At 44.6% G+C, this 26,999-nt stretch overlaps 2 protein-coding genes across 3 annotated transcripts; both read right to left on the bottom strand.

Annotated features, from left to right (window-relative positions):
- Positions 1 to 621: 621 nt before the first annotated feature.
- Positions 622 to 5,620, bottom strand: LOC138808883 (ral guanine nucleotide dissociation stimulator-like). Its single transcript, XM_069995127.1, has 3 exons — positions 5,472 to 5,620; positions 4,563 to 4,610; positions 622 to 4,141 (listed from the first exon to the last, which is right to left on the bottom strand). Exons 1-3 carry the CDS (start codon positions 5,618 to 5,620, stop codon positions 3,907 to 3,909), a joined length of 432 nt encoding a protein of 143 aa, XP_069851228.1. The 3' UTR covers positions 622 to 3,906.
- On the bottom strand, positions 5,550 to 16,750 carry LOC138808882 (integrator complex subunit 14-like). 2 transcript variants are annotated; one of them, XM_069995124.1, is made up of 7 exons: positions 16,655 to 16,750; positions 13,745 to 14,028; positions 11,035 to 11,142; positions 8,556 to 8,711; positions 6,719 to 6,837; positions 6,110 to 6,252; positions 5,550 to 5,664 (listed from the first exon to the last, which is right to left on the bottom strand). In XM_069995124.1, the coding sequence occupies exons 2-7, from the start codon at positions 13,964 to 13,966 to the stop codon at positions 5,654 to 5,656; spliced, it is 759 nt and encodes a 252-aa protein (XP_069851225.1). In that variant the 5' UTR covers positions 13,967 to 14,028; positions 16,655 to 16,750; the 3' UTR covers positions 5,550 to 5,653. The 2 variants fall into 2 exon arrangements, with proteins under 2 accessions (XP_069851225.1, XP_069851226.1); XM_069995125.1 differs by lacking the exon at positions 8,556 to 8,711.
- Positions 16,751 to 26,999: the final 10,249 nt, after the last annotated feature.

Below are 26,999 nucleotides of genomic sequence, written 5' to 3'. Positions count from 1 at the left end.
AAAAAAGGCGGATCAAGGGGACCAAGTTGCTTCTGACAACCATTACGTGTCTGTATTATTTTTCTTTCCCTCTTGGGGAAGCCCTATTAAAAAATCAGAAGGATATGGTGGGCGCTGGTGGCTCATGCCTGTAATCCTAGCTACTCAGGAGGCTGAGATCTGAAGATCGCGGTTCAAAGCCAGCCTGGGCAGGAGAGACCGTGAGACTCCTATCTCCAATAAACCACCAGAAAACCGGAAGTGGCGCTGTAGCTCAAGTGGTAGAGCACTGCCCTTGAGCTGAAGAGCTGAGGGACAGCGCCCAGGCCCAGAGTTCAAGCCCCACGACTGACCCCCCCAAAAAATCAGAAGGTTTCTGGGTGACACTGGCTCAGGCCTGTAACCTTAGCTCAGGAGGCTGAGATCTGAGGATCCCACTTCAAAGCCAGGCTAGGCACACAAATCCTTGAGACCCATAGCTCTAATTGACCAGCAAAAAGAAAAAAAGCTGAAAATGGAGATGCGGCTCAAGTGGTACAGCACACCAGCCTTGAATGACAAAGCTAAGTAAGAGCTCAAAGCCCTGGGTTCAAGCCCCATTATTCTACACACACACACACACACACCCCTGACACACACCCCTGACACACACACACACACACACACACACACACACACACACACACACACACACACACACACACACACACACACACACACACACACACACACACACACACACACACACACCCCTGAAAGTTGTTGGGTGAATATAAAATCAGAGAACATCAACACAACACTAATTGCTAGTGTCTTAAAAGGAGATACTTGCTGGTCCTTAGGCTTGAACTCAGGGCCTGGGCACAGTTCCTAAACATCTTTTGCTTAAGGCTAGCACTTGATTACTTGAGCTACAACTCCATTTCAGGCTTTTGGGTGGTTAATTGGAGATAAGAGTCTCACAGACTTTCCTGCATAGGCTGGCTTTGAACTGTGAGCCTCAGATCTCAGCCTCCTGAGAAACTAGGGTTACACGTGAGCCAATGGATTCCTTGCCCACAGTGAGCTGATTAATTTCTTAAGAGACAGGCCCCAGGATGTCATCATAGATACAGGAAAGGAAATCAGGAGACAGTTTCCATTGCATAATCTCCCATCCTTTTTATTATGATTTCTTTTTTTTCTGCCTTGAAACAGTGTGGACTGCCATCACAGAGGCTTTGCAAAACAGAGTGGTTTGGTCAAAGTCTGGCATGGGAAAGGTTAGCGACAGCAATACAAGTTGTTGACAGAGGGTAGGTGCCCGCCGCCCTTGCTCTCAGCAGCACACCTGCGCAAACCCCACTGCTTCCTGCACCCCGTGTGCTGGGGTCTGGCCGTCCTGCAGGCTCCACGCCGGGCAAGGCACGGGAGGATGCGCTGCCCGGCCTGACAGCAACCATGGCGGAGCCAGGCGCCCAAAGACCGCGGAGGCCGCACGGGGCGGCACAGCCAGGCCCGAGCCCCAGAAATGACGTCCACAAGTTCCCGCTGCACACAAGGCCTTGCGGGGCTTCCTGACAGGCCTCCCTTCCCCACGGCTGCCCTTCCTCATCGCTTCTCCCTGGACAGGACCTCAGCGCCAACTTCTCTGCTCCAGACCCCTGTCTCTCCTAGAAGCTGCAATGGCGGACCCGCAGGAGCTGCATTGCCAGTCTGAGCATGCGCACCAGCTGTCCTCCCAATGCGCATGTCCATGTGCTGCTCCAGAGGGGCTCAGGTCTTGTCTCAAAATCTAAGGCCCTGGGGTTAAGAGTCCCTGAAACTCAGAACCCAGATTCCTAAATCACAAAGATCACAGGCCTGTGCCTCAGGTGGCCAGCTCACAGCGCCTTTTTCATACACAGTTTGCTGAATTTCCTTATGTTCACTTTATAGATACACACACACACACACACTCACACACACTCAAATATATTAATCAATTTTTAATGTATATGTACACACAACTATATATTTATATATTGATAATCAATGTTCTATAAGCATTTTGCCCAAAAATGTTTTAGTAAGCAATGTATTCTGGGACTTGGGCCTTGCCCTGGGTTCTTTGTTTACAATTATTTTTCAGACCAACTGTTGAGTTTTGGCCTCCGGCTGGCATTCAATTTCAAGTTCCTCATGTCTGTCTTCCCAGTAGCTCTGATTGATTAGAAGTGTGCAGCTCTACCACCAGATTTACAAAACAACAATTATATAAATAGTTCTTGAAACACCAGTAGAAATGCAGAAGTCATGTACCATATCTCAGAGGTATGCATGATGGAGAGCTCACATTTTATATAAACTTGAATCCCTAGACTCAGATTGTAAAGCTAATGGTGTAGTACTTCAGTAGCTTGTATATGTCTGGGTTCTAGACTCAAACAACAACAAACAATACTCCAGGATCTTCAATTGTCTCAGGCTGACAAAATTCTTTTCTTGTCACATTGAAGGCAGGCTTCAAACCTTTGCTATGAAACATTTATGTGATTTCTTAGAAAATCAGGTTTAAAAAAGATTCCTGACTGGATGCTGTGGATCTCGCCTGTACTGCTAGCTAGTCAGGAGTCTAAATCCGAGGATCATGGTTCAAAGCCAGATCAAGCGGGAAAGTCCATGAGACTCTTCTCTCCAATTAAGCACCAAAAAATGGAAGGGGAGCCGTGACTGTAAGTGGAAGCGCATTAGCCTTGTGCAGAAAAGAGCTCAGAGACAGTGCCCACAGCATGAGTTCAAACTCCACAACCAAACGGAGAGAGGAAAAGGGAGAGACAGAGACAGAGACAGACAGAAAAAAAAACCAGAGAGACAGAGAGAGAGACAGAAACAGACAGAGACAGACAGAAATAGAGACAGAGACAGACAAACGCAGAAAGAAAGACAGGAAGACTGAGAAATCCCTGACAACTCCATTTAGAAAAATGTATATGGATATCTTAGATGTATATCCTATTCTTCCATGATTCCCTACATAGTACCACCTCATCCTGATCCACATTTGGCTACCTGGAATCTATTGGGTGTTTCATAAATTATTCCACATGCTCCCATAGAACATAAACAGGCCCATACCTACTCACCAATTGTTTAAAAGTCTGGCCTTATTGCTTATATATGTAATATTCCCATTTGTATGTTTTTGTTTCCATGGTTTAAAGCTACCATTGCCCACATTTCATGTCTACATGTTTCATCTTTTGTGCCAGTAGTGGAATTTGAACTCACGGCCTTGAGCTCTTGCTTATTTTTTGTTCAATGCTTAAACATGTAACTTGAGCCATGCTATGAGTTCCTGACTTTTGCTGGCTCATTGGATAAGTCTTTCAGAGTTGTCAACAAGGGCTGATTTGAACCTTGAGGAAGTATAGGGCATTCTTGAAGCTACAATTATTGAGATGGGCCAGGACACCTGGCATGTCTTTGTCCCTCTGGCTAAGTCTTCTGTCTTCTATTGATGATGGCTTTTACCTATTTCCTTTGTATATTGTCAAACAGTTTTCCCCCAAAGTAACGTTTTGGTGGTATTTTGAGGTGAAATGTCCTTACATATTTGCACAGAGCAAAATGGGGGTGCGTACAGACATGAATTCACTAATGGAAGAAAGTCCCACATACAGAACATTTAGCCTGGCATTTGTCTCAATAGACAGAACAACTTTCAAGAACATCTGGTTTGCCATGTCCTAGAACTTTAGTAATGGCCTGATCACCCCATGCAGGCATGGGTTAGGCTCCTTGCCACTCACAGTGCAGTAACAGTTCCCTTCATAGCCAGTAAGTGTTGTTGGACAGCTCCAGGTCACTCTTCTGCCTTTACTCAGGACTCATGTGTCTGGGACATCAGAATGTATAAGAAAACAAACCAGGCAATTAGGCTCATCCCTAGAGGCCCAGGTGCCATCCCTACTCACAAGCTCTGAGGTGACCACACAGGGACTTCTTCCTCTCTTTCTTGGTCTCTTTCTTCCCGGTCTCCTCCAGCTCATCGAGAAGAATGTGGAGGTGGAGGACCAGGTCCGAGGAGGGCATGTGGAGCATGGCATAGTGGGTAAGTTCTTTCACTGGGTGTCGGTTCTGGGGCTCTCGGAAATCTGCAGGATAGCAGTCCATCCACATGGTGAAGATGGAACAAAGGGTGCTGTGGGCAGATTGGTGACAGGAAGAGTGAGTGCCTGCCCTCTCTATCCTGGGCCTCCAATAGCCCCTTTCTGCAAGGACTGCTATATGAACACTTGCATGTTGGGAAGCAGGAGGAGATTCCTGCACGCAGAGTGATCTTTACGAGCCACGACTAGAAGCTTCTGAAAGATAATTCTCCAATATTCTCACTGGGATAGGTAACAAGAAGGAACTGATTTTGTACACAGCCCTCCCTGTCATCCCTGAGAGTCCACAACCACACCACAACTGTGTTCTCTGCCACCACTCCAATCCCAAGCCTCTGCCCCTAGTGGAAAGCACAAGTGGTGTGCAAAGGAGAAATCTTTAGTTGGATTCAGAAGCCTCAAAGATACCATTTTACAAGAAGGGGCCTTTTCGATGTGCCACAGTCCACTTACTTCTTTACTTGTTCATCTTCCTCGGAGTTACGGCCCGGGAATCTGTACCTATGGGAGCACAGGAGGAAGTCACCTCTCAGCTTCTCCTTTTCTGCCCACACAGGACACATATGGGATGGGCTCATGCCCAGATGGGAATGGAATCTGACACATAAACAAGTGAGATATGTCTATACAGTTAAGTGAAAATTCTTCTATGAGAGGTATACGCATTTGGTCCAAGGAAAATGTGCCAGTGGCTAATACCTCAAATTCTAGCTCATCAGGAACATGAGATCTCAGGTGCACAGTCTGATCAGACATTAGTCAGTAAAAGTCTAAAGAAACTAATTTTTGAAGACCAGAATAGCACCTATGGTTCAAATGCTGTAGTGGTATCTCTGAGCACCAAAGAAACAGCAATCAGGCCCTGAGTTCAGGTTGCAGGACTGGCACACACACAAAATCATAAAAGCTTCAGGAGTTATAAATATGTAAAGCCAACATAATCCCTCCCTGAGGTCTCTGAGGTGATTCAGCCTCCAGTTCACCCGTCTTCCCACACCTAGCCTTTCCTGGGTCTACATTATTCACAGACATCCAATTCCCAATGAAACCTTATTTACTCATGGGAAATGTGATTTCCTAGAACCTCACCTAGGTGAGGGCAGAAGTTGGGTGCCTCTGGCACATGCCTGTAATCCTAGCCCCTCAGTAAGCAAGCTTCTGAGGTTCCAGTAGCTTTTCTGGGAAATGTACTGGGCAGACCATACTAAGAAAGTAGGCAGGGGGTGCACTTCTTTGTCTCATGCCAAGCTCCTGTGAGAAGACCCCCATGAAATCAACAGGTTCAGAGGGGTGCCAAGTATTCCACAACTCAGCAAGGAGGGGCTGAACAGACCAAGATGCGAAGGAAGGGGGAACACTCACTTTTTAAACACAATATCCAGCACTTGCTGCATTGTCCCCCACAGTCTATAATTGTGAGGTAGTTTCCAACATAGAAGAGATTGCCTTTCTGGTAGGCAGGGACCAGGTTCATCACCAGCATGTCCAGCAGGCCTGCCTCCGGGCTCCATATATTGCGTGGCACATTCAGGGTCAGGCCTGACTCATTGGCACACTAAGGTGGGTAAAAGAATCAGAAAAAATGATGGAAATGAGAACACTTCCAAATGAGTAATTGTGATAGAGTGGATTGAAAACTATGCAGAAAACATTATCTCAGTATAGACAAATCACCTAAGAAGGTTCTCCTCTGGACTGCATGAAGCCCTGGGTTTGATTCCTCAGTATCACATAAACAGAAAAAGTCTGAAGTGGTGCTGTGGCTCAAGTGGTAGAGGGCTAGCCTTGAGCAAAAGAGGCTCAGGGACAATGCCCAGGCCCTGAGTTCAAGCCCCCAGGACCAGCAAAAAAGAAAAAAAAATCAAGGGCTGATGACACTAGCACCTCCCTGTGAGAATACAAGATTCTTTCCAACCCTCCTAGATGGGGAGAAAGTAAGTCACAAGTGAAAAGAGGGCAGAGAAAAGAGGAAGGCCAGGAGGGAATTTTTCATGCATTACCTGTCTTAATGACTTTTGGGATAGGATCGATTTCTTCATCTACAATGAATGGCTCTGGCCTGGGGAAGACCTGGACGTCAGCGGTCAGGTGGCCACACTTGAGCACAGCATGGAAAGGCGAATATGCCAGGTCTATCAGCTTTCTAGAAGATGATCATGACTTGTTAAGGGAGGAAGAGTTCACATGTGGTACACATAAAAGGACTGTACACATGAAAGTAACATTTCAAGATGTAAAGGTGGTTAAACCTTCGCACTGATTCCAAAACTAAATCTACTTGTGAAACGGAAAACATTTTGATGTTTTTACAGAGGAAATTTCAATTGAGAGAGAAACCCCAGAGCAAGTTAAACTTGGGAACAGCTGAGTCTTTTTAAAGCATGACCACCTTATTTTACCTGAGAAACGGGCAACTGTGGGAAAATGGACTCACACTGTTAGAAATAATACAGTAACTGAGAGGTCGCCGAAATAGCTCAGTTGGGAGAACGTTAGACTGAAGAAATAATACAGTAACTGTTCTTCTTGGTTGTCAAATGATAATATCAGATTGTAAAGAAGCCCCCACCCCCGACCCCTCAAAAAACAACTTTAAGGCATATACTCACCCAAACATAGACTGCACGTTTTTCAAGCACAGGGGGCCATCAATAGTAAAAATTTGCCCTTCACCATTGTTGAGGTCTATGAGACGTTCAAGGCATTCCAGGAAATCGGTGCTCTGAAGCTACAAAGCAAGAGAGGACACCTTTAAAGTAGAACAAATCACCACATCACTACCAGCACACCAAGGCCACAGCCACTGTAACAAAATGGGCAATAAACGGTTTGTTTGTTTGTTCTTTTGGTTCTGGTACTGGGGCTTAAACTCAAGGCCTTATACTTTTTTTTTTGTGAGTTGCAGGGCTTTAACTCAGGGCTTGAATGCTGTCCCTGAGCCTCTATGTATTCAAAGCTGGTGCTCTACCACTTCAGCCTAGAGCTACTTGCAGTTTTTTTGAGTCGTTAATTGGAGATAAGAGTCTCAAGTCTCAAGTGGAGCCACAGCTCCACTTGCAGCTTTTTTGGGAGTTTTGGTAGATAAGAGTCTCATGGACTTTCCTGCCCAGGCTGGCTTTGAACCATGATCTTCAGATCTCAGCCTCCTGAGTAGCTAGGATTACGGGTGTTGAGTCCGTGAGATGATTTTCTTAACAGTCAATATCAGAAGGAAGTAACTACAGGGGCTGGGAAGGTGGCTCAGTGGTAGAGCGATTGCCTTGCATGCATGAGGCCCTGGGTTCGATTCCTCAGCACCACATAAGCAAAAAGAAAAAAGCCGGAAGTGGTGCTGTGGCTCAAGTGGTAGAGTGCTAGCCTTGAGCTGAAGAGCTGAGGGACAGCGCCCAGGCCCAGAGTTTAGGCCCCACGACCGCACCCCCACCCCCCCAAAAAAAATACAAATAAAGAAGGAAGGAACACAACAATTGTTCTGTGTGTGTGCCAGTTCCTGGGCTCAATTCCAGAGCCTAGGTGTTGTCCTTGAGCTTTTTGCTCAAGGCTAGCACTCTACCACTTGAGCCACAACTCCACTTCCAGATTTTTTTGTAGTTTAGTGGAGATACTGAGTCTCATGGACCTTCTTACCTCAACTACTGCAATCTGCCTCAAGGTTACAAGAGGTACTTTATTCATACGTAGTTCTGCAGATTCTCAGGAGACCACAGTTAGTAGCCATACAGCATCTTCCCTACAACCTGTTCCTGACATGGTTTGGCAAGAGCCATCAATTATCAGCATTTTATAGAGAGAAAAACTGAGGTAAAGTGACATAATTCCTGACTCAATGGAAAAGCAGGAAGTATTTAATAAAACACATCAGAAGCCAGGTGCTGGTGGCTCATGCCTGTAATCCTAGCTACTCAGGAGGTTGAGAGCTGAGGATGGCAGTTTGAGCTGAGGATGGCAGTTTGAAGCCAAGCCTGAGTAGTAAAATCTGTGAGATCTTCAGCTCCACTAAACTACCAAAAAAGCTAGAAGTGGAGCTGTGGCTCAAAATGGTAGAGTGCTAGTCTTGAGCAAAAAGCTCAGGGACAGCATCCAGGCTTTGATTTTAAGCCCCAATACCAGCACCTCAACAAACAAACAAAAAGACCTATGTTCCCCCGTTCCAAACCCTCCTCCCCAAAACAGAAAAAACCTAAAGTATACCTCTGTCAACATTTCTGGAGGAATGGACAGAAAAAAAAGACCATCTCAACCCTTCATGGTCATCAGCAGAATGGGCATCTCCAGCTATACTCTCAGAGAGGTGAGTGTTGTTATGTCAAAGAGCATGTGAAATCAAGTCTTTTCAAAGCTAAATGTTATACCGTACGCAAGAGTGTTCATTGAATATACTGAAAAATAAACCGAGCCCTGGGATTTACCTAACCCATCTACAAAGCAGTTAGCAGAAGGCATTACCTCTTCCAGGTTTGCCATGCACATGATGTATATCTTAGACGGGAAAGGGAAAGGCAGCGGGAACCTGTTGCTGTCGCTCCTTTGATTATGTGTCGCTAGGGAATGTCTCAGGGACCCTCTACCAATGCCGAGACAGCCGTCCGTCACCAGAACGACCTGTGTGCAGAGGACAAGTATCCATTAAGCCACATGCCCAACAGCTCCACCCAGGTTTGCTTTCACTGCCACAGGAATGTGCAGGGAGCTTTGTGGGGTGATGGGTATGGTCTAGGTCTTACTTGTAGTAAGGATATACATACATGCTTCCATTTGTGAAAATCTAGCAAACTGTGTGATTTATTTGTTTGTTTATGTGCCGGTCTTGGGGCTTGAACTCAGGGCCTGGGCTCTATTTGTGAACTATTTTGCTCAAGACTGGTGTTCTTCCACTAGAGCCACACCTCTACTTTTGCCTTTTTACTGGTTAGATGGAGATAAAAGTCTCACAGACTTTCCTGCCCAGGCTAGCATCAAACCATGAGCTTCAGATCTCTGCCTCTTGAGTAGGTAGGATTAAAAGCATGAGCCCCTGATGCCTGGCTTATTTTTTTTAATTGTCTTTATTTTCTCTTGTCAGTCATGGTACTTGAACTCAGGGCCTGGGTGCTATCCCTGAGCTCTTTTTGCTCAAGGCTAGCACTCTACCACTTTGAGTCACAATTGCACTTCTGGTTTTCTGATGGTTAATTAGAGATAAGAGCCTCATAGACTTTCTTGCTGGGCTGACTTTGAACCTGGATCCTCAGATCTCAGCCTTCTAAGTAACTTGGATTATACATGTGAGCCACTGGCCCACAGCTAAAATTATCTTTAACTAGTTATACCACAGAGTTTTAATTCAACGTCAACTGATATGTAGAATACACTTTGATCAGTGTCAACCTTTCTATCATTTTTCTATGTACTCCAAACTTATCCATCTGAAGTTTTCTAGTCCCAGTTTCAATATGTACATTGAATATTATGACTGTTTGTGTCCACCATTCTTTCTCTCTCTCTCTGCTCTCCTTAACATCCATCCTCATAGACAAGACCAAATCATGTATTTTGAATTTATGCATTTAAGACAAAAATGCAGGTACTAGAGCTTGAACACAGGGCCTGGGTACTGTCCCTTAGCTTTTTCTGCTCAAGGCTAGCACTCTCCCATTTGGCCCACAATTCTACTACCAACTTTTTAGTGTTTAACTGGAGATGAGAGTTTCATCTTTCCTGCCTGGGTTGGCTTTCAATGGAGATCCGCAAATCCAGTCTTCTGAGTAGCTAGGATTACAGGCGTGAGCCACTGGTGTCCCACAAGAGCAAGTCTTTATGATACTCTTCACTTTTTAGACAACTCAGTTGAGATGGTTAGAAATTTGCTGAATAACTGCTACACTGAGATAATGAAGAATAGACACTATTGTTCCGTGTTTACAATTCTACCACACAAAATTATAATCCGTCCTTCAGTGAATAGTTATAAATTCTACTGTGAGCCTTTTGTCTTTCTATAAACAATATAAATTTTCAGTACATCAATTTACCAGGAAAATACTTTCCTCGACGCATAGGTCTGCTTTCTGAACACATTAGTATGACTTAAATTCGTGTGATACGATTACAGTGATTTAATGCCTTCTTTAAAAACTGTACAAATAGTGTAAAATGTAGTTTGTGGAGTTATAACGTAGGCGGTTAGAGCCTGAGGAAAATCAACACTACAGTGGTTAATGATTTGTATGTTTTGCACATGTGCTCATGCATGTGTACATGCACTCCTAGTAGCTTAACCTCAGGGTCTGGGTGTTGTCCCTGAGTCTCTCTGTGCTCAAGGCTAGCACTCTACCACTTGAGCCACAGCACCACTTCTGGCTTTTTCTGTTGATGTGGTATTGAGGAATCGTCCCCAGGGCTTCATGCAGCCTAGGCAAACACTCTTCCACTAAACCACATTCCCTAGCCCGTTTTTAGCTTTTTCATTCAAGGCTAGTGCTCCATCACTTGAGCCACAGCTCCACATCTGGCTTTTTGCTACTTAACTGGAGACAAGTGTCTCACGGACTTTCTAGCCTCAGCTAGCTTCAAACTGAGATCCTCAGATCTCAGCCTCTTGAATACCTAAGATTTACAGGCCAGTTTGGGGGGTCTATATTTTCTCTTCCTTTTTTCTTTCTTGCTGGTGCCAGTCCTGGAGCTTGAACTCAGACCCTGTGCATTGTCCCTGAGCTTTTTTGGCTCAAGGCTAGCACTCTACCACTTGAGTCATAACTCTACTTTTTTTTTTTCTTTTTGGGTTAATTGGAGATAAGAGGCTCATATACTTTCCTGCCTGGGCTGGCTTTGACCAGCAATCCTTGGATTTCAGCCTCCTTAGTAGCTAGGGTTACAGGTGTGAGCCACTAGTGCCTGGCTCGTTAATGATATTAACTAAGGACATTGAAAAAAAACTAAGCATTACCTGGCAAGGGATCGCACCGCCCCATTCTTGCTGAACAATGTTACAGACACCAACCAGTGCGGACTCTAGGCATGTCTTGTCGTAATCGTCCATGTTACTCAGTGCTTCCTTATTGGGCGAGAAAAAAATTGCTCATTATTCTCTGCTGTTTTGTTATTAGAAACAATATAAACTGTACGAAGTCTGAGTATCATACAGCAAACACTGAGTTTCTGTAAGCCCCAAAGCATAGGTTCCAGAAACACACACACACACACACACACACACACACACACACACACACACACACACACACACACACACACACACACACACACACACACACACACACACACACACACACACACACACACACACACACACACACACACACACACACACACACACACACACAGCAAAACAGACTTCCTCAACTGTAATGGACAATGAAATAAGCTTTAAGTAATGACCAAAATGTATGGACCATTAACCATAATCTGCTAAACACATTCTCTGCACTTTACATGGATTTAATCATCCTACCATTGTTCACCCTACTTTTAAATGAGGAATTTTTTTGGGGGGGGGCCCGATCATAGGGCCTGAACTCTGGGCCTGGGCGCTGTCCCTCAGCTCTTCAGCTCAAGGCTAACGCTCTACCACTTGAGCCACAGTGCCACTTTCAGCTTTTTTTTCTTTTGCTTATGTGGTGCTGAGGAAGCGAACCCAGGGCCTCTGGCATGCAAGGCATGCGCTCTACCACTGAGACACCTTCCCAGCCCTAAATGAGGAAATTTTTAAGAAGTGGCCTGACTCCAGAGCTTCTGCTTTTACCTCTTACACCTCATTCATTACATTGCAATTCTCTAAATTTTAGAATTGTTAAACACCAAAAAAATCTTTAGCTAAATAACTTATAAGAAAACCAGTACAAGCAGAGTGGGGTGGCTTACGCCCGTAATCCTAACTTTTTGAGAGGCAGAGATTGGGAAATTGCTGTTAAGAGGCTGGCCCGGGGAGAAAATTCACAAGACTCTACTTCAACCAAAGACTACGTGTGGTAGCACACACCTGTTATCCCCACTGACATGGGGAAGCACAAGTGGAAGGATCAAAGCCCAAACCATCCAGGGCATAAACTGAGACTATAATCTGAAAATACCCAGTACAAAAAAGGGTTGGAAATATGACTCATGTGGTAGAGCATCTACCTTCCAAGCATGAGGTCCTGAATTCAAGACTCAGTAACACCAAAAGAGTCCACCAGTACAGTACGATTAAAAAAATTTTTAAGTCTCATAAAGATGCAAGATAATAAAAGGAAAGCTTTAATAAAAATTAGTAAGAATTCAGCCAGGCGCCATTGGCTCATGCCTGCAATCCTAGCTACTCAGGAGGCTGAGATCTGAGGATTGCGGTTCAAAGCCAGCAGGGGCAGGAAAGTCCATGAAACTCTTATCTCCAATAAACCACCAGAAAACCAGAAGTGGCACTGTAGCTCAAGTGGTAGAGCACTAGCCTTGAGCTGAAGAACTGAGGAACAGTGCTCAGGCCCAGAGTTCAAGGCCCACGACAGACAACAACAAAAAAATTACTAAGAATTCAAACTGCATTAATCCTGCATTTCCAAATTGCCCAACAATTATTTAATTGCTCAGTTTAATTTCAGAAACACTTATTGTCTACTCACTGGCCAAGACACTGTGCTAAGAACTATAGGAGATATTAATGGTTTAAAGACATCTGGCTAGCTCATAGAACTCATAAATATTATAGATCACGACAGACAACTTGCCCCATGAAATTAGAATGTGTTTGTGATTTTAACTAAGCATCACTATCTCGAAATACAGTGAAATTTGGAAAATTATGTAATCACTTAATCACAATAAAGAATTTGAAAAAAAAAAAAGACATCTGGCTTATCTCAGAAAAATATCTTTGAAAGACAATACCTATTAAGATTTTAAAATGACAACATTGAGCTGGGTACTAGTAGCTCATTCCTGTAATCCTAGCTACTCAGGAGGCTGAGATCTAACGACATTTGACACCACCTTGGGCAGGAAAGTCCATGAGACTCTTATCTCAATCAACCAGCAAAAAAGTTGGAAGTGGAGCTATGGCTCAAGTGGTAGAGTGCCAACCTTGAGCAAAAATTTCAAGGATAACGCCCAGGTCCTGAATTCAAGCCCCAGGATGGAAAAAAGGAAGAAAAAGATAAAAAATAATATCTTGGCATCAATAATATCTAAGCATCATTCTGAACTTTCTAGAAGAAATTGTGTGTGTGTGTGTGTCTTTTAATAAGGGCTATTTTTCATTACCTTAAAATTGTATGAGAAAGTAGAAAACAGCAGAATGGCAAAAAATGTTGAATTTAGGGACTGAAGCATGGTATGCTGAAATCTTCACCTTTCCTAAGAATTCCAGAAAATGGACATGACCTTTCTCTGCTTATGTGGTGCTGAGGAATCGAACCCAGGGCCTCATGAATGCGAGGCAAGCACTTTACCAGTGAGCCACCTTCGCAGCCCCCATGACCTCTTTCTCTACCTCATAGCTTTACAAAAGAAAGGCCTAGGACCTATTGGTTATGCATTATGCTTTAGAGCTGTGCATGTTAAGTGCCTGTATATTTAGTATTAAATAATTCTAAGGTCTAAAATCAGTACACTATTATCATACTGCTTTCTTTCCAATCAACTTGGGTCTTTATTCCTTTTTGTACCTGCAGGGTGTTATAATCTCTTGTGAAGGGGACCATCAGCTCCCAAAGCGATGAGAAAACCACTAATGCTGTGAATTCAAGCTTGTAGTTTGTGGCCATGTGCTCAAACAGCATTGTCAACCCATGGGCTGCAAGGTGCTTCCGCTGGTATTCCTCAGACCCCTCGATTGACACAGGCCGAGTCATGGAGAGGGACACGTCCATCACCACCACTGTTGGCATGGTGAACAGAATCCAAGCGAGCCCAGTCAGAATGCAGACAACAAGCTACAAATAGTGAAATGCTGTGGGGAAAAAAAAAGAAGTGTCACAGAAGGAAAGCAGTATCTTTTCACCATAACTGTAACCAATTTTCCAGAAATAAGGCAAGGTGACCCCTATATAGGTCAATCTGCAGAGAATTCTGGGAGAAAGAAGACAGAAGACAGCAGCCTAATTCACTGGGAAGACCACTCCCAGACACACTCAAAACACACTATCTACACCTGTGAATCAAGGGCTACCTTATTACCAGTGGGAAAAAGCATTAAAGGTAGGCCTTACTTCCAACTTTCAATTTTTATATAAAATATGTATTTATTTATATAAATATACATATATACTTACATATATACATTTATGTATATATACATATATAGAGGGGGGAAGAGAGAGAGATCACACACACACACACACACACACACACACTATAGCTTAATGCTGGTGGCCTGTAATACTAGATACTCAGGAAGCTAAGGTCAGAGGCTTTCATTTTGGAGCCAGTCTGCTCATCAGTCATGAACCAGCAAGTTGAGGGAAAGCATGAAGCCCTGAATACAAGCCCCAATAGCAGCCTCAAAGTAAAATTAAATAAATATATAAATAAAATGTAATTTGGCTCTTGTGAACCACTATGTTCTAAGTTTCCAACAGCTCCCTTATAATTTGAATTTTACAATTTCACACATCCGTGCTTGGGCATTGTACCAGCAAGCAGTCTGGCTATTGTTAAACATTTTGAAATGAATTCCAAAAAACAAACAGTGAACATTATCCTTGTATAATGTTTTTACATCTACCTAAAGTCTTCCACAATTGTATAGGACACAAGCAATGTGAATATGGAGTTGTACGAAGTATACACATATAGTCCTATAACCCACTTTTCTTAGTTATGTATTTTTTTTTAAGCTGGGTCATTTATTTGTAACTACATGCTATTTCATTGTGTCAACAGACTACAGTTTCTCTCTCCTTTCCTTCCCTTTCCCCTTCTTTCCTTTCCTTTTCGTTGTAGAGCTTGAATTCAGGGCCTGGCGCTGTCCCTGAGCTTTTTCACTTAAGCCTAGAGTTCTACCACTTTGAGCCATAGCCACTCTTCTGGTTTTCTGGTACTTCATTGGAGATGAGTCTCACAGACTTTCCTGCCTGGGCTAGCTTTGAACCTTGATCATGAGATCTCAGCCTCCTGAGTAGTTAGGATTACAAGTGTGAGCCACCGGCGCCAGGCTCCTGGGCTGGCTTTGAACTCTTCAGATCTCAGCCTCCTAAGTAGCTAGGATTATAGGCTTGAGCTACTGGTGCCCAGCACACTATAGTTTCTTAACAAAGGATCAACAAATTGTATCCACATTAGTGGGTCTCTGTATTTGTTATTTCTTTATTTTTGTGCATAGGATTATTTTAAATTTTGTGAGTGTGCCAGTACTAAGATGGGAATCTCTAGGATTCCATCTAGGTTGGATTTGAGATGTGATCCTCTAGGTCTCAGCCTGCTAAGTAACTAGAATTAAACCTGACTGACAACAATGTTTTAAACAGGGGGTTAGGAACACAGGTTAAACAGCAAAAGCGGTTCTTTTTTTAAAACCACATAATAGACATAGATATGTTTCAAATAGGAGTTCAGATTTCCACATCAATAGGTTAACCAGAAAAAAAAATTCACTCCTGAGAAGTCCCAAATGTTTAACTAGTTTGATAGAAAAATTTAAATTTGTCTCCCTCATCTCTGCCTCATTAAAGTTGTTTGTTCAACATAACCCTGTTAAAAATGTCGTAGCAGCACCGCTTTAAACAGCCCTGCTGCCCTGCTGCTTCGCTCTTCAGTCATGTTCTCTGTGTGTGACAGAACACGGTGTTGGATGGATGCTTGAAGAAAAGTGATTGAAGCGTCTCAGCAGCTCTACAGAACAACCTCCAGCTAAGGCCTGCATCAGCGGCTCATGCTGGTAATCTTTTTTTTTTTTTTTCACGCTGGTAATCTTATCAGGAGGCTGAGAGGTGAAGATGGTGGTTCGAAGCCAGGCCTGCCAGGAATCCTAGTCCTTGAGATTTTCTTTTTTTTTTAATCTCCATTAACCTACCAAAGAACACGGGATGTGCAAGTGTGGCTCCAGTGGTAGGGCGCTAGCCTTGAGCTCAGGGACGGGCTCAGGCCCTGAGTTCAAGGCCCCAGAACCAGCGCTAGAACAAAACCAAACCCCTCAGGGGGCGAGCCTCAAAGCGTGGGCCTCGTCTGAGTGTCGCAGCCGCCGCGGAGGCCGCAGCTACCTGTCAGCCTTCTCCCGGGCAGACGTCTGGCTGCAAATGTGCTTCCATACGGACGGCGACGGGAGGTGCCCTCCCCCCCCCCAAACAACCGACCACCAACCTCTAAAATCAGTGAAAAGAATCCGAGACCGGGAAGTCCCTCCTGAGGAAAGCGGGGCAGAGAGGGGCCTAAAACGGGGCGAAACGGGGCTGTTCACACAGCGCTCGGCAGTCCCGGGTCGCGGAGCGCAGGGACCCCGGGAATGGCGCCCCAGAGCCGGCGCGGGGAGGCCGCGATGGCCGGGCGCTGGGCCTGCGCGGCTCTTCTCACCTCACCCTTCGCCTGTATCCCTGCTACCGATTAAACGCGACCCTCAGGCCGCCGCCGCCTCCACTCACCCCAAGCCCATCGCCGGCCACAATCCGTCCGCTTCAACTTTCCGCCCGGGCGCCACAACCGAACTATAAGGGCCGCGGGACCACAAGGAGCCCAGCACCATCGGCGTCGGGAGAGGAGCAGACCCGGCTTCCGGGGCGGAGGGGCGGGACTTCAGGCTGGGCGGGGAGGGGCGGGGCTGTGGCTCGGCTGGGCCACTAGGGAAGGCGTCCTCCCCAGCTCCTCTCCGCGGGGCGGGTAGGGGCGGGGTTAGGGGCGGGGTGGAGAGGCCCCACCCTCTTCCTCCCACAGCCCTGGGAACACAAAGCCCTCTGGAAGGCCTTAGACACTAGTTTATTTTATCTAGTGACACAGGACCCAGGGCACCAGAAAATTGGAAGGGGAGCTGTGACTCAAAGTAGGAGGGTATTAGCCTTGGGAAAAAAGAGCTCAGAGACAGTGCCCACATGAGTTAAAGCTCCACGACCAAACACAGACAGACAGACAGAGAGAAATCCCTCATAACTCCATTCAGAAAATGTATCTGGATATCGAAGATGTTTTTCCTATTCTTTCACAATTCACTACAGAGTACCACATCATCCTGATCCGCATTTGGCTAGCTGGAATCTATTTGGTGTTCTATAAATCATTCCACATGCTCCCATAGAACATGAACAGCCACACCCCCACTCACCAATGGGTTATTCTACAGTTAAGCCAATCATATCTCCATACCATCTCCATGGTCAGCTGCATCATCTTTTCAAATATAGCTGTATATGGTTTCAATAATGCACACATGGACCACCCACATAAAATGCTTTGATTCATGAAGAAAAAAATCTGCTTTGCTTTAACACATATTTTAGAAATGGTCCTTATCTCCAGAGCATTTTTGAAGAAAAAAAAGGCAGAATGGAACCATGAAACTTGGAATATATGACTAGGAATTATCTCATTTAACTAAAAAGAAATAAACCCTACCTTGAAACATATGGAAAACTCATTAAGCCATTGAGAAATGTGTGTAATGCATAGGTTCTTTGGCATGTCGGCACTGGGTCTTTAATGCAGTGCCTTAGCATTATTGCTGAGCTTTTCTGCTCAAGGCTAGCATCTACCCATTGAGCCAAACATCACTGGTCCTTGAGATACATGGGATTAACATTATAGGGTATTTCACAAAAGAGAGTTACACACAGTCTCAAAAGAGGCTCATTTTAGTGACTCATTTTAGTGTTCAGGTTGAAGTAGGTGGAGATAGAAAAATAATACTACATGTCCTGATCCCCAGAGAGACAAGACTCAGCCTTAGCATAGCAGCTGTTGTCTGCAGGCTTCTTTGCTGTTTTCTTATGCAGGTAGTGGGTCATGAATTTCCTGCTCTCACTTCAGTTGTTTCTGCTCTTGGCTGGTGCTCTGCCACTTGAGCAGTTCTTTCTTTTTGAGGGTTAATTAGAGATATTTTGAGTTTCTAGTATTAAGAGCAATGAATCATTCAAACCCAGCATTGTGCCTATTTGATGAAAATGATGGCCAGGAGTTGATGTGTGCGGGGAAACTACATTTCTTTTTTCTATTTCATATTTGGACCTAATGTATAAGTCTGGCCTTTTTGCTTAAACTAATATGTAATTTTCCCATTTCTATACATCTCTTTTCCCTTGGATTAAAGCTACCATTGCATACATTCCAGGATTAGATGTCTTTATCTTTTGTGCCAGTAGTGGAGTTTGAACTCAGGGCCTTGAGCTCTTGCTTATTTCTTGTTCAGTGCTTAAACATACAACTTGAACAATGCTACAAGTTCCTGACTTTTGCTGGCTCAGTGAATAAGTCTTTCACATTTGTCTATGGGGGCTGATTTGAACCTCCTTCCTGAGGAAGGACAGGGCAGTCTGGAAGATAGAATAATTGCGATGAGCCAGGACACCTGCCATGTCCTCTGAGTAAGTCCCTCTGAGTAAGTGTTCTTTCTTCCACTGATGATGGCTTTTACTTTTCAGTATACCTAATGCCGATGTATTTTGTCAACTACTTTTCCCCCAATATAGCTTTTCATGTCATTTTGCGGTGAAATTTTCTTACATATTTGCACAGAGTAAAATGGGTGTGCAAACAGACTTGAATTCACTAATGGAAGAAGGTCATCCATTCAGTACATTTAGCCTGGTATTTGTCTCAATAGACATAACAACTTGCAAGGACATCTGGTTTGCTATGTCCTAGAATTTTAGTAGTGGCCCCATCACCCCATGCAGACATGGACTGGGTTCCTTGCCATCCACAGTGTTTTGAGTAGTTCCCTGGATAGCCAGAAAGGGCTCTTGGACAGCTCCAGGTCACTGTGTTTTGCCCCCACTTAGGACCCAGGTGTCTGGGACATCATTGTACATTTATTTTATTTTATTTTATTTTTGTTTTTTTGTGGGTCGTGGGGCTTGAACTCTGGGCCTGGGCGCTGTCCCTCAGCTCTTCAGCTCAAGGCGAGCGCTCTACCACTTGAGCTACAGCGCCACTTCTGGTTTTCTGGTGGTTTACTGGAGATAGGAGTCTCACCGTCTCTCCTGCCTGGGCTGGCTGTGAACCGCGATCCTCAGATCTCAGCCTCCTGTATAGCAAGGATTACAGGCGAGAGCCACCAGCGCCTGGCCAGATTGTACATTTAAAAACCCACAATATTGGGACTGGGAAGGTAGCTCAGTGGTAGAGCACTTGCCTTGCATGCATGAGGCCCTGGGTTCTATTCCTCAGCACCACATAAGCAAAAAAGAAAAAAGCCAGAAGTGGTACTGTGTGGCTCAAGTGGTAGAGCGCTAGCCTTGAGCTGAAGAGCTGAGGGACAGTGCCCAGGCCCAGAGTTCAGGCCCACGACTTGATCAAAAAAAAAAAAACCCCACAGTATTTAAGATCCATAAATTGTACAACATACACAAACATATTTTAATAAATTTAGAAGAATAAAAAGAATGAACATTTTACAACAATCAGGACAAAAAGAAAAAGAGAGATATCCCCAGGGAGAGGGGAGGGAAGCTCTAAGTCTAGGTCGGCTTCTAAGTTGCCTTCAAACATAAATTCTGCCTCAGAATCCTCCAAGGGATCTGCCTCCTCATGAATGATTGGAGTTGCTCCTGCAATTGCCGGAGAGGCAGATTCTAACTTCTCTGTTGGAGACTGGCTATGCTGCAGCAGGACAGATTTGTCCAGATGTTCAGTGAGGACAGATTCACTTTCCTGAGCTGCATCTAAGGTTTGGACCTCAGTTATTGGTTCACCTGAACACAGACTGGGGACATTTTCCATCAGCCCCACTTGTGCTACTCCCTCCAGCACACCAGGGGGAGTGCTGATTTGACCCTTTTTGAGCTGATCTGGGCTGCCTGTGAAAGTCAGAAGAAGACAATCACTATTACCTTCTTCTTTCTTTGGGGTCCCTACAGGTTCAGCTCTGTCACATGTGGGGTTCAGAACCAATGTCTTATCCACAGGACTCACAACCCGTTGGGGCCTCACTGCAAATGCATTCAACCCCTCTACATGCACATGCTTTGTGGAGTCCAGTGATGGCTCCAGATCTCCATCCATCACCATCCCTGACATCACCGACGGCTTCTTTCTTAGGAGGTCAGGAGAAGCTGCTCTATGGCGGCCAAAGCCTGAGAAAGAGAAATAGGTAAAGGAGTTTGACAGTGGATTCAGGATGTTCACGTGGAGTTCAATTTCCATGAGGCTCTAATGGAGGAAGCTGTACAAGTTTACTTTGGACTGAACACTGATGAGAAGGTAAGGTCTTTCCCAACAGTGGATAAGCCCAAGTGCTTTCACCAATAGAACAAACACTGCCTGGCAGAGAATATGATACAAAGGCATTCTTACAACCTGGGGTTAATAAGGGTTCTCGGGCAATTAGGACCATCCCTAGAAGCCCAGGAGCCATCCCTACTCACAAGCTCTGAGGTGACCACACAGGGACTTCTTCCTCTGTTTCTTGGTCTCATTCTTCCCGGTCATTCTTCCACGTGCTGCTTCAGAGGAGATGAGGCCTTGTCTCAAAATCTAAGGCCTTGGGGTTGAGAGTTCCTGAAACTCAGAACCCAGATTCGTAAGTCACAAAGATCACAGGCCTCTACCTCAGGTGGCCAGCTCACAGCGCCTTTTTCATACTGAGTTTGCTGAATTTCCTTACGTTCACTTTGTAAATACACATACACACACACTCACACACACTCAAATATATATTAATCTATTTTAATCAATGGTATATGTACACACAATATATATTTATATATTGATAATCAATGTTCTATAAGCATTTTGCCCAAAAATGTTTTAGTACACAGGTATTACTCTGTGACTTGGGTTTTGCCTGGGGTGTTTGTTTACAATTATTTTTCAGACCAATTGGTGAGTTTTGGCCTCCGGCTGGCATTCAATTTCAAGTTCCTCACTTCTGTCTTTCCAGTTGCTCTGATTGATTAGAAGTGTGCAGCTCTACCACCAGATTTACAAAACAACACTTATATAAATAGCATCGTTTTCAAAACACCAATAGAAATGCAGAAGTTATGTACCATATCTCGGAGGTATGCATGATGGAGAGCTAACATTTTATATAAACTTGAATCCCTAGACTCAGATTGTAAAGCTAATGGTGTAGTACTTCAGTCGCTTGTATATGTCTGGGTTCCAGACTCAAACAACAACAAACAATACTCCAGGATCTTCAATTGTCTCAGGCTGACAAAATTCTTTTCTTGTCACATTGAAGTCAGACTTCAAACCTTTGCTATGAAATATTTATGTGATTTCTTAGAAAATCAGGTTTAAAAAAGATTCCTGACTGGATGCTGTGGATCTCTCCTTTGCTGCTAGCTAGTCAAGAGGCTAAATCCAAGGATCATGGTTCCAAGCCAGATCAGGCAGGAAAGTCCATGAGACTCTTCTCTCCAATTAAGCACCAAAAAATGGAAGGGGAGCTGTGACTGTAAGTGGAAGAGCATTAGCCTTGTGCAAAAAAAGCTCAAAAACAGTGTCCACAACATGAGTTCCAGCTCCACAACCAAACGGAGAGAAGAAAAGCGCGCGCGCGAGAGAGAGAGAGAGAGAGAGAGAGAGACAGAGACAGATACAGAAAAAGAGACAGACACAAGAGAGAGACAGAAACAGAGACTGAGAGAAATAGAGACAGAGACAGACAAACACAGAAAGACAGACAGGAAGACTGAGAAATCCCTGACAACTCCATTTAGAAAAATGTATATGGATATCTAAGATGTATATCCTATTCTTCCACAACTCACTACATAGTACCACCTCATCCTGATCCACATTTGGCTACTTGGAATCTATTTGGTGTTTCATAAATTATTCCACATGCTCCCATAGAACATAAACAGGCCCACACCTACTCACCAATGGTTGATTATAAGTCTGGCCTTTTTGCTTAAATATGTAATATTCCCATTTGTATGTTTTTCTGTTTCCATGGTTTAAAGCTACCATTGCCCACATTTCATGTCTACATGTCTTCATCTTTTGTGCCAGTAGTGGAATTTGAACTCACGGCCTTAAGCTCCTGCTCACTTTTTGTTCCATGCTTAAACATGTAACTTCAACCATGCTATGAGTTCCTGACTTTTGCTGGCTCATTGGATAAGTCTTTCAGATTTGTCTACAGGACACCTGGCATGTCTTTGTCCCTCTGGCTAAGTCTTCTGTCTTCTACTGATGATGGCTGTTACCTATTTCCTATGTATTCTGTCAAATACTTTTCCCTCAAAGAAACATTTTGGTGGTATTTTGAGGTGAAATGTCCTTACATATTTGCACAGAGTAAAATGGGTGTGCGTACAGACTTGAATTCACTAATGGAAGAAAGTCCCACATACAGAACATTTTCAAGGATATCTGGTTTGCTATGTCCTAGAACTTTAGTATTAGCCTGATCACCCCATGCAAGCATGGGTTGGGTTCCTTGCCCCTCCCCTTATAGTGCACTGAACTGTTCCCTTCATAGCCAGTAAGTGCTCTTGGACAGCTCCAGGTCACTCTTTTGCCTTTACTCAGGACTCATGTGTCTGGGACATCAGAATGTATAAGAAAACAAACCACAGCATTTAGCCTCCATAAATTGTACAACATAAACATATATATTTAATAAATTTAGAAGAATAAAAAGAATGCACATTTTACAACAATCAGGACAAAAAGAAAAAGAGAGATAACCCCAGGGAGAGGGGAAGGAAGCTCTAAGTCTAGGTCGGCTTCTAAGTTGCCTTCAAACATAAATTCTGCCTCAGAATCCTCCAAGGGATCTGCCTCCTCATGAATGATTGGAGTTGCTCCTGCAATTGCTGGAGAGGAAGATTCTAATTTCTCAGTTGGAGATTGGTTCTGCTGCATCAGGACAGATTTGTCCAGATATTTTTTGAGGACAGATTCACTTTCCTGAGCTGCATCTAACTTTGGGACCTCAGTTATTGGTTCCCCTGAGCACAGACTGGGGACATTTTCCATCAGCCCCACGTGTGCTACTCCCTCCAGCACACCAGGGGGAGTGCTGATTTGACCCTTTTTGAGCTGATCTGGACTGACTGTGAAAGTCAGAGGAAGACAATCACTATTACTTTCTTCTTGCTTTGGGGTCCCTACAAGTTCAGCTCTGTCACATGTGGGGTTCGGAACGAGTGTCTTATCCACAGGACTCACAACCCGTTGGGGCCTCACTGCAAATGCATGCAACCCCTCTACATGCACATGCTTTGTGGAGTCCAGTGATGGCTCCAGATCTCCATCCATCACCATCCCTGACATCACCGACGGCTTCTCTCTTGGGTGGTCAGCAGAAGCTGCTCTACGGCGGCCAAAGCCTGAGAAAGAGAAATAGGTAAAGGAGTTTGACAGTGGATTCAGGATGTTCACGTGGAGTTCAATTTCCATGAGGCTCTAATGGAGGAAGCTGTACAAGTTTACTTTGGACTGAACACTGATGAGAAGGTAAGGTCTTTCCCAAGAAAGAAAGTGCTTTCACCAAGAGAACCAACACTGCCTGGCAGATAGTATCATAAAAAGACATTCTTACAACCTGGGGGGTAATAAGGGCTCTCAGGCAATTAGGCTCAACCCTAGAGGCCCAAGCGCCATCCCTACTCACAAGCTCTGAGGTGACCACACAGGGACTTCTTCCTCTGTTTCTTGGTCTCATTCATCCCGGTCTCCTCCAGCTCATCCAGATGAACGTGGAGATTGAGGACCAGATCTGAGGAGGGCATGTGGAGCATGGCATAGTGGGTAAGTTCTTTCACCGGGTGTCGGTTCTGGGGCTCTCGGAAATCTGCAGGGTAGCAGTCCATCCACATGGTGAAGATGCAACAAAGGGTGCTGTGGGCAGATTGGTGACAAGAAGAGTGAGTGCCTGCCCTCCCTATCCTGGGCCTCCAATAGCCCCTTTCTGCAAGGACTGCTATATGCACACTTGCAAGTTGGGAAGCAGGAGGAGACTCCTGCAGGCAGAGTGATCTTCACCAGCCATGACTACAAGCTTCTGAAAGATAATTCTCCAATATTCTCACTGGGATAGGTAACAAGAAGGAACTGATTTTGTACACACAGCCCTCCCTGTCATCCCTGAGAGTCCACAACCAAAACACAGCTGTGTCCTCTGCCACCACTCCAATCCCAACCCTCTGCCCCTAGTGGAAAGCCCAAGTGGTGTGCAAATGAGAAATCTGCACTTTGAATCAGAAGCCTCAAAGATACCATTTTGAACGAAGGGGCCTTTTCTTTGTGCCACAGTCCACTTACTTCTTTATTTGTTCATCTTCCTCAGAGTTACGGCCCGGGAACCTGTACCTATGGGAGGACAGGAGGAAGTCACCTCTCAGCTTCTCCTTTTCTGCCCACACAGGACACATATGGGATGGGCTCATGCCCAGATGGGAATGGAATCTGACACATAAACAAGTGAGATATGTCTATACAGTTCAGTAAAAAAATTTTTTTATGAGAGGTATACGCATTTGGTCCAAGGAAAATGTGCCAGTGGCTAATACCTCAAATTCTAGCTAATCAGGAACATGATATCTCACGTGCACAGTCTAAATAGAGATTAGTCAGTAAAAGTCTAAGGACACTAATTTTTAAAAGGCCAGAATTGCACCTATGGTTCAAATGCTATAGTGGTAGCTCTGAGCACCAAAGAAACAGCACTCAGGCCCTGAGTTCAGTTGTAGGACTGGCACAAACTGAAAAACATCAAAGCTTCAGGGGTTATAAATATATAAAGCTAACATAATCCCTCCCTGAGGTCTCTGAAGTGATTCAGCCTCCAGTTCACCCGCCTTCCCCACACCCCAGCCTTTCCTGGGTCTACATTATTCACAGACATCCAATTGCTAATGAAACCTTATTTACTCATGGGAAATGTGATTTCCTAGAACCTCACCTAGGTGAGGGCAGAAGTTGGGTGCCACTGGCACATGCCTGTAATCCTAGCCCCTCAGTAAGCCAGCTTCTGAGGTTCCAGTAGCTTTTCTAGGAAATGTCCTGGGCAGACCACTACTAAGAAAGTAGGCAGGGGGTGCACTTCTTTGTCTCATGCCAAGCTCCTGTGAGAAGACCCCCATGAAATCAACAGGTTCAGAGGGGTGCCCAGTACTCCACAACTCAGCAAGGAGGGGCTGAAGAGACCCAGATGCAAAGCAAGGGGGAACACTCACTTTTTAAACACAATATCCAGCACTTGCTGCATTGTCCCCCACTGTCTATAATTGTGGAGGAAGTTTCCAACATAGAAGAGATCGCCTTTCTGGTAGGCAGGGACCAGGTTCATCACCAGCATGTCCAGCAGGCCTGCCTCCGGGCTCCATATACTGCATGGCACATTCAGGATCAGGGCTGACTCATTGGCACACTAAGGTGGGAAAAAGAATCAGAAAAAAATCATGGAAATGAGAACACTTACAAAGGACTAATTGTGATCGAGTGGATTGAAAACTATGCAGAAAGCATTATCCCAGTATTGACAAATCACCTAAGAAGGTTCTACTGTGGGCTGGGTTGGGGTTAAGTGGGTTTTCTATCATGAGTATACCTTGCCTGAGTTGCCTTGTGATTTCCTAGGTTTCTTTTTGGACAAATCTCTGAGATGGTTGGTTCGTGGCTTGCCACTGATCCAGTGTCTACAGCTTTGACTGAGGCACCCATACTGCTCTTGGCTGAGACCAGAGTCTCGAGACCTGCGAATACAGCACGAGAACATGTTTCTGGTTCCTGAGGCACAGGCCAAGTGAGCTGGCTTGAGCCAACTGTGAGTTACCGTGGCCTGCTATCAGGGTTCCATGTTCTATTCCATTGTGAAGGAGGCAGGGTCACCTGTCAGGGCCAATGACCTCTGCCGCTTCCTCACACAAGAAATATTCCCATCCAGCCAATATTGCAATGTGTACATGTAGACACAATGAACAGCACACCTTGTTTGTCCAATCCTAATGTGCTTGCCCTAGGTTCTGGCTTGTTCTCAGCTTCCAGGAGTCACTGCTAGGTCACATTCATGGCCTATCTGTCACTATTCCTCTCATCTGGCTCAAATCATTTTGTTTCTGAGGGCCTTCTGTCACTACCACATCCTTCTGGCACATAGTTTTGACATCTACATCCTAGGCCATTGTTTACTTTCTGTAGCCTAATCTGTTTGTCCTTGGAACCCCTCTCTTGGGTCATGTGGAACTAATGCAAATACTTAGAAATGAGAAAAACTAACAAGTATTGCAAAACATACATTACACTTATAATCATCCATTGTATATGTGTCCATTTTTGTAAGCGAGAAAATTATTTTTTATACTTGCAATATTTCATGGAGGCAAGCAGAGAAAGGAAGAGGTGCTGCATTGTCTTATTTTGATGACTAGGACTTGTTTTACTATAGCTTTAAGGAATATAGTATTTAAGGTAGAAATCTGCTCCTTTGCTTTTTACAAGGTAATCGTTTATATAGTTATTTGCCTCTGTAGTCTTTGCTTCTGTGTCCCATGATCTGTCCTCCTCCCTCAGCACAAAAGGGAAGAAGGAATTTCACACATTGCTGAGCTGTTGTCCAATCTCTGCATAGGAATTTAAGATACAATAGTTACTCTGGTTAGTGTGTGTGTGTGTGTGTGTGTGTGTGTGTGTGTGTGTGTGTGTGTGTGTTTGTGTGCGCACGCATGCGCGCGCATTTGTGATCTTGGACCCTTTGCCTTCTCCCTTAGCATTTTTCCTCAAAGCTATTGCTCTACCCTCTGAGACATAGCTCCACTTGGAGCTTTTTGTAGTCAGTTGGAGATGAGAGATTCGTGGAACTTTCCTACCCAGCATGGATAT

The sequence above is a fragment of the Dipodomys merriami genome, unplaced genomic scaffold (genome assembly GCF_024711535.1).
Source record: "Dipodomys merriami isolate MVZ:Mamm:240054 unplaced genomic scaffold, mDipMer1.0.p SCAF_48, whole genome shotgun sequence".
Lineage (NCBI taxonomy): Eukaryota > Metazoa > Chordata > Mammalia > Rodentia > Heteromyidae > Dipodomys > Dipodomys merriami.
The sequence above is the reverse complement of the archived record's forward strand: the minus strand, read 5'-3'. Positions and strand labels throughout refer to the sequence as shown.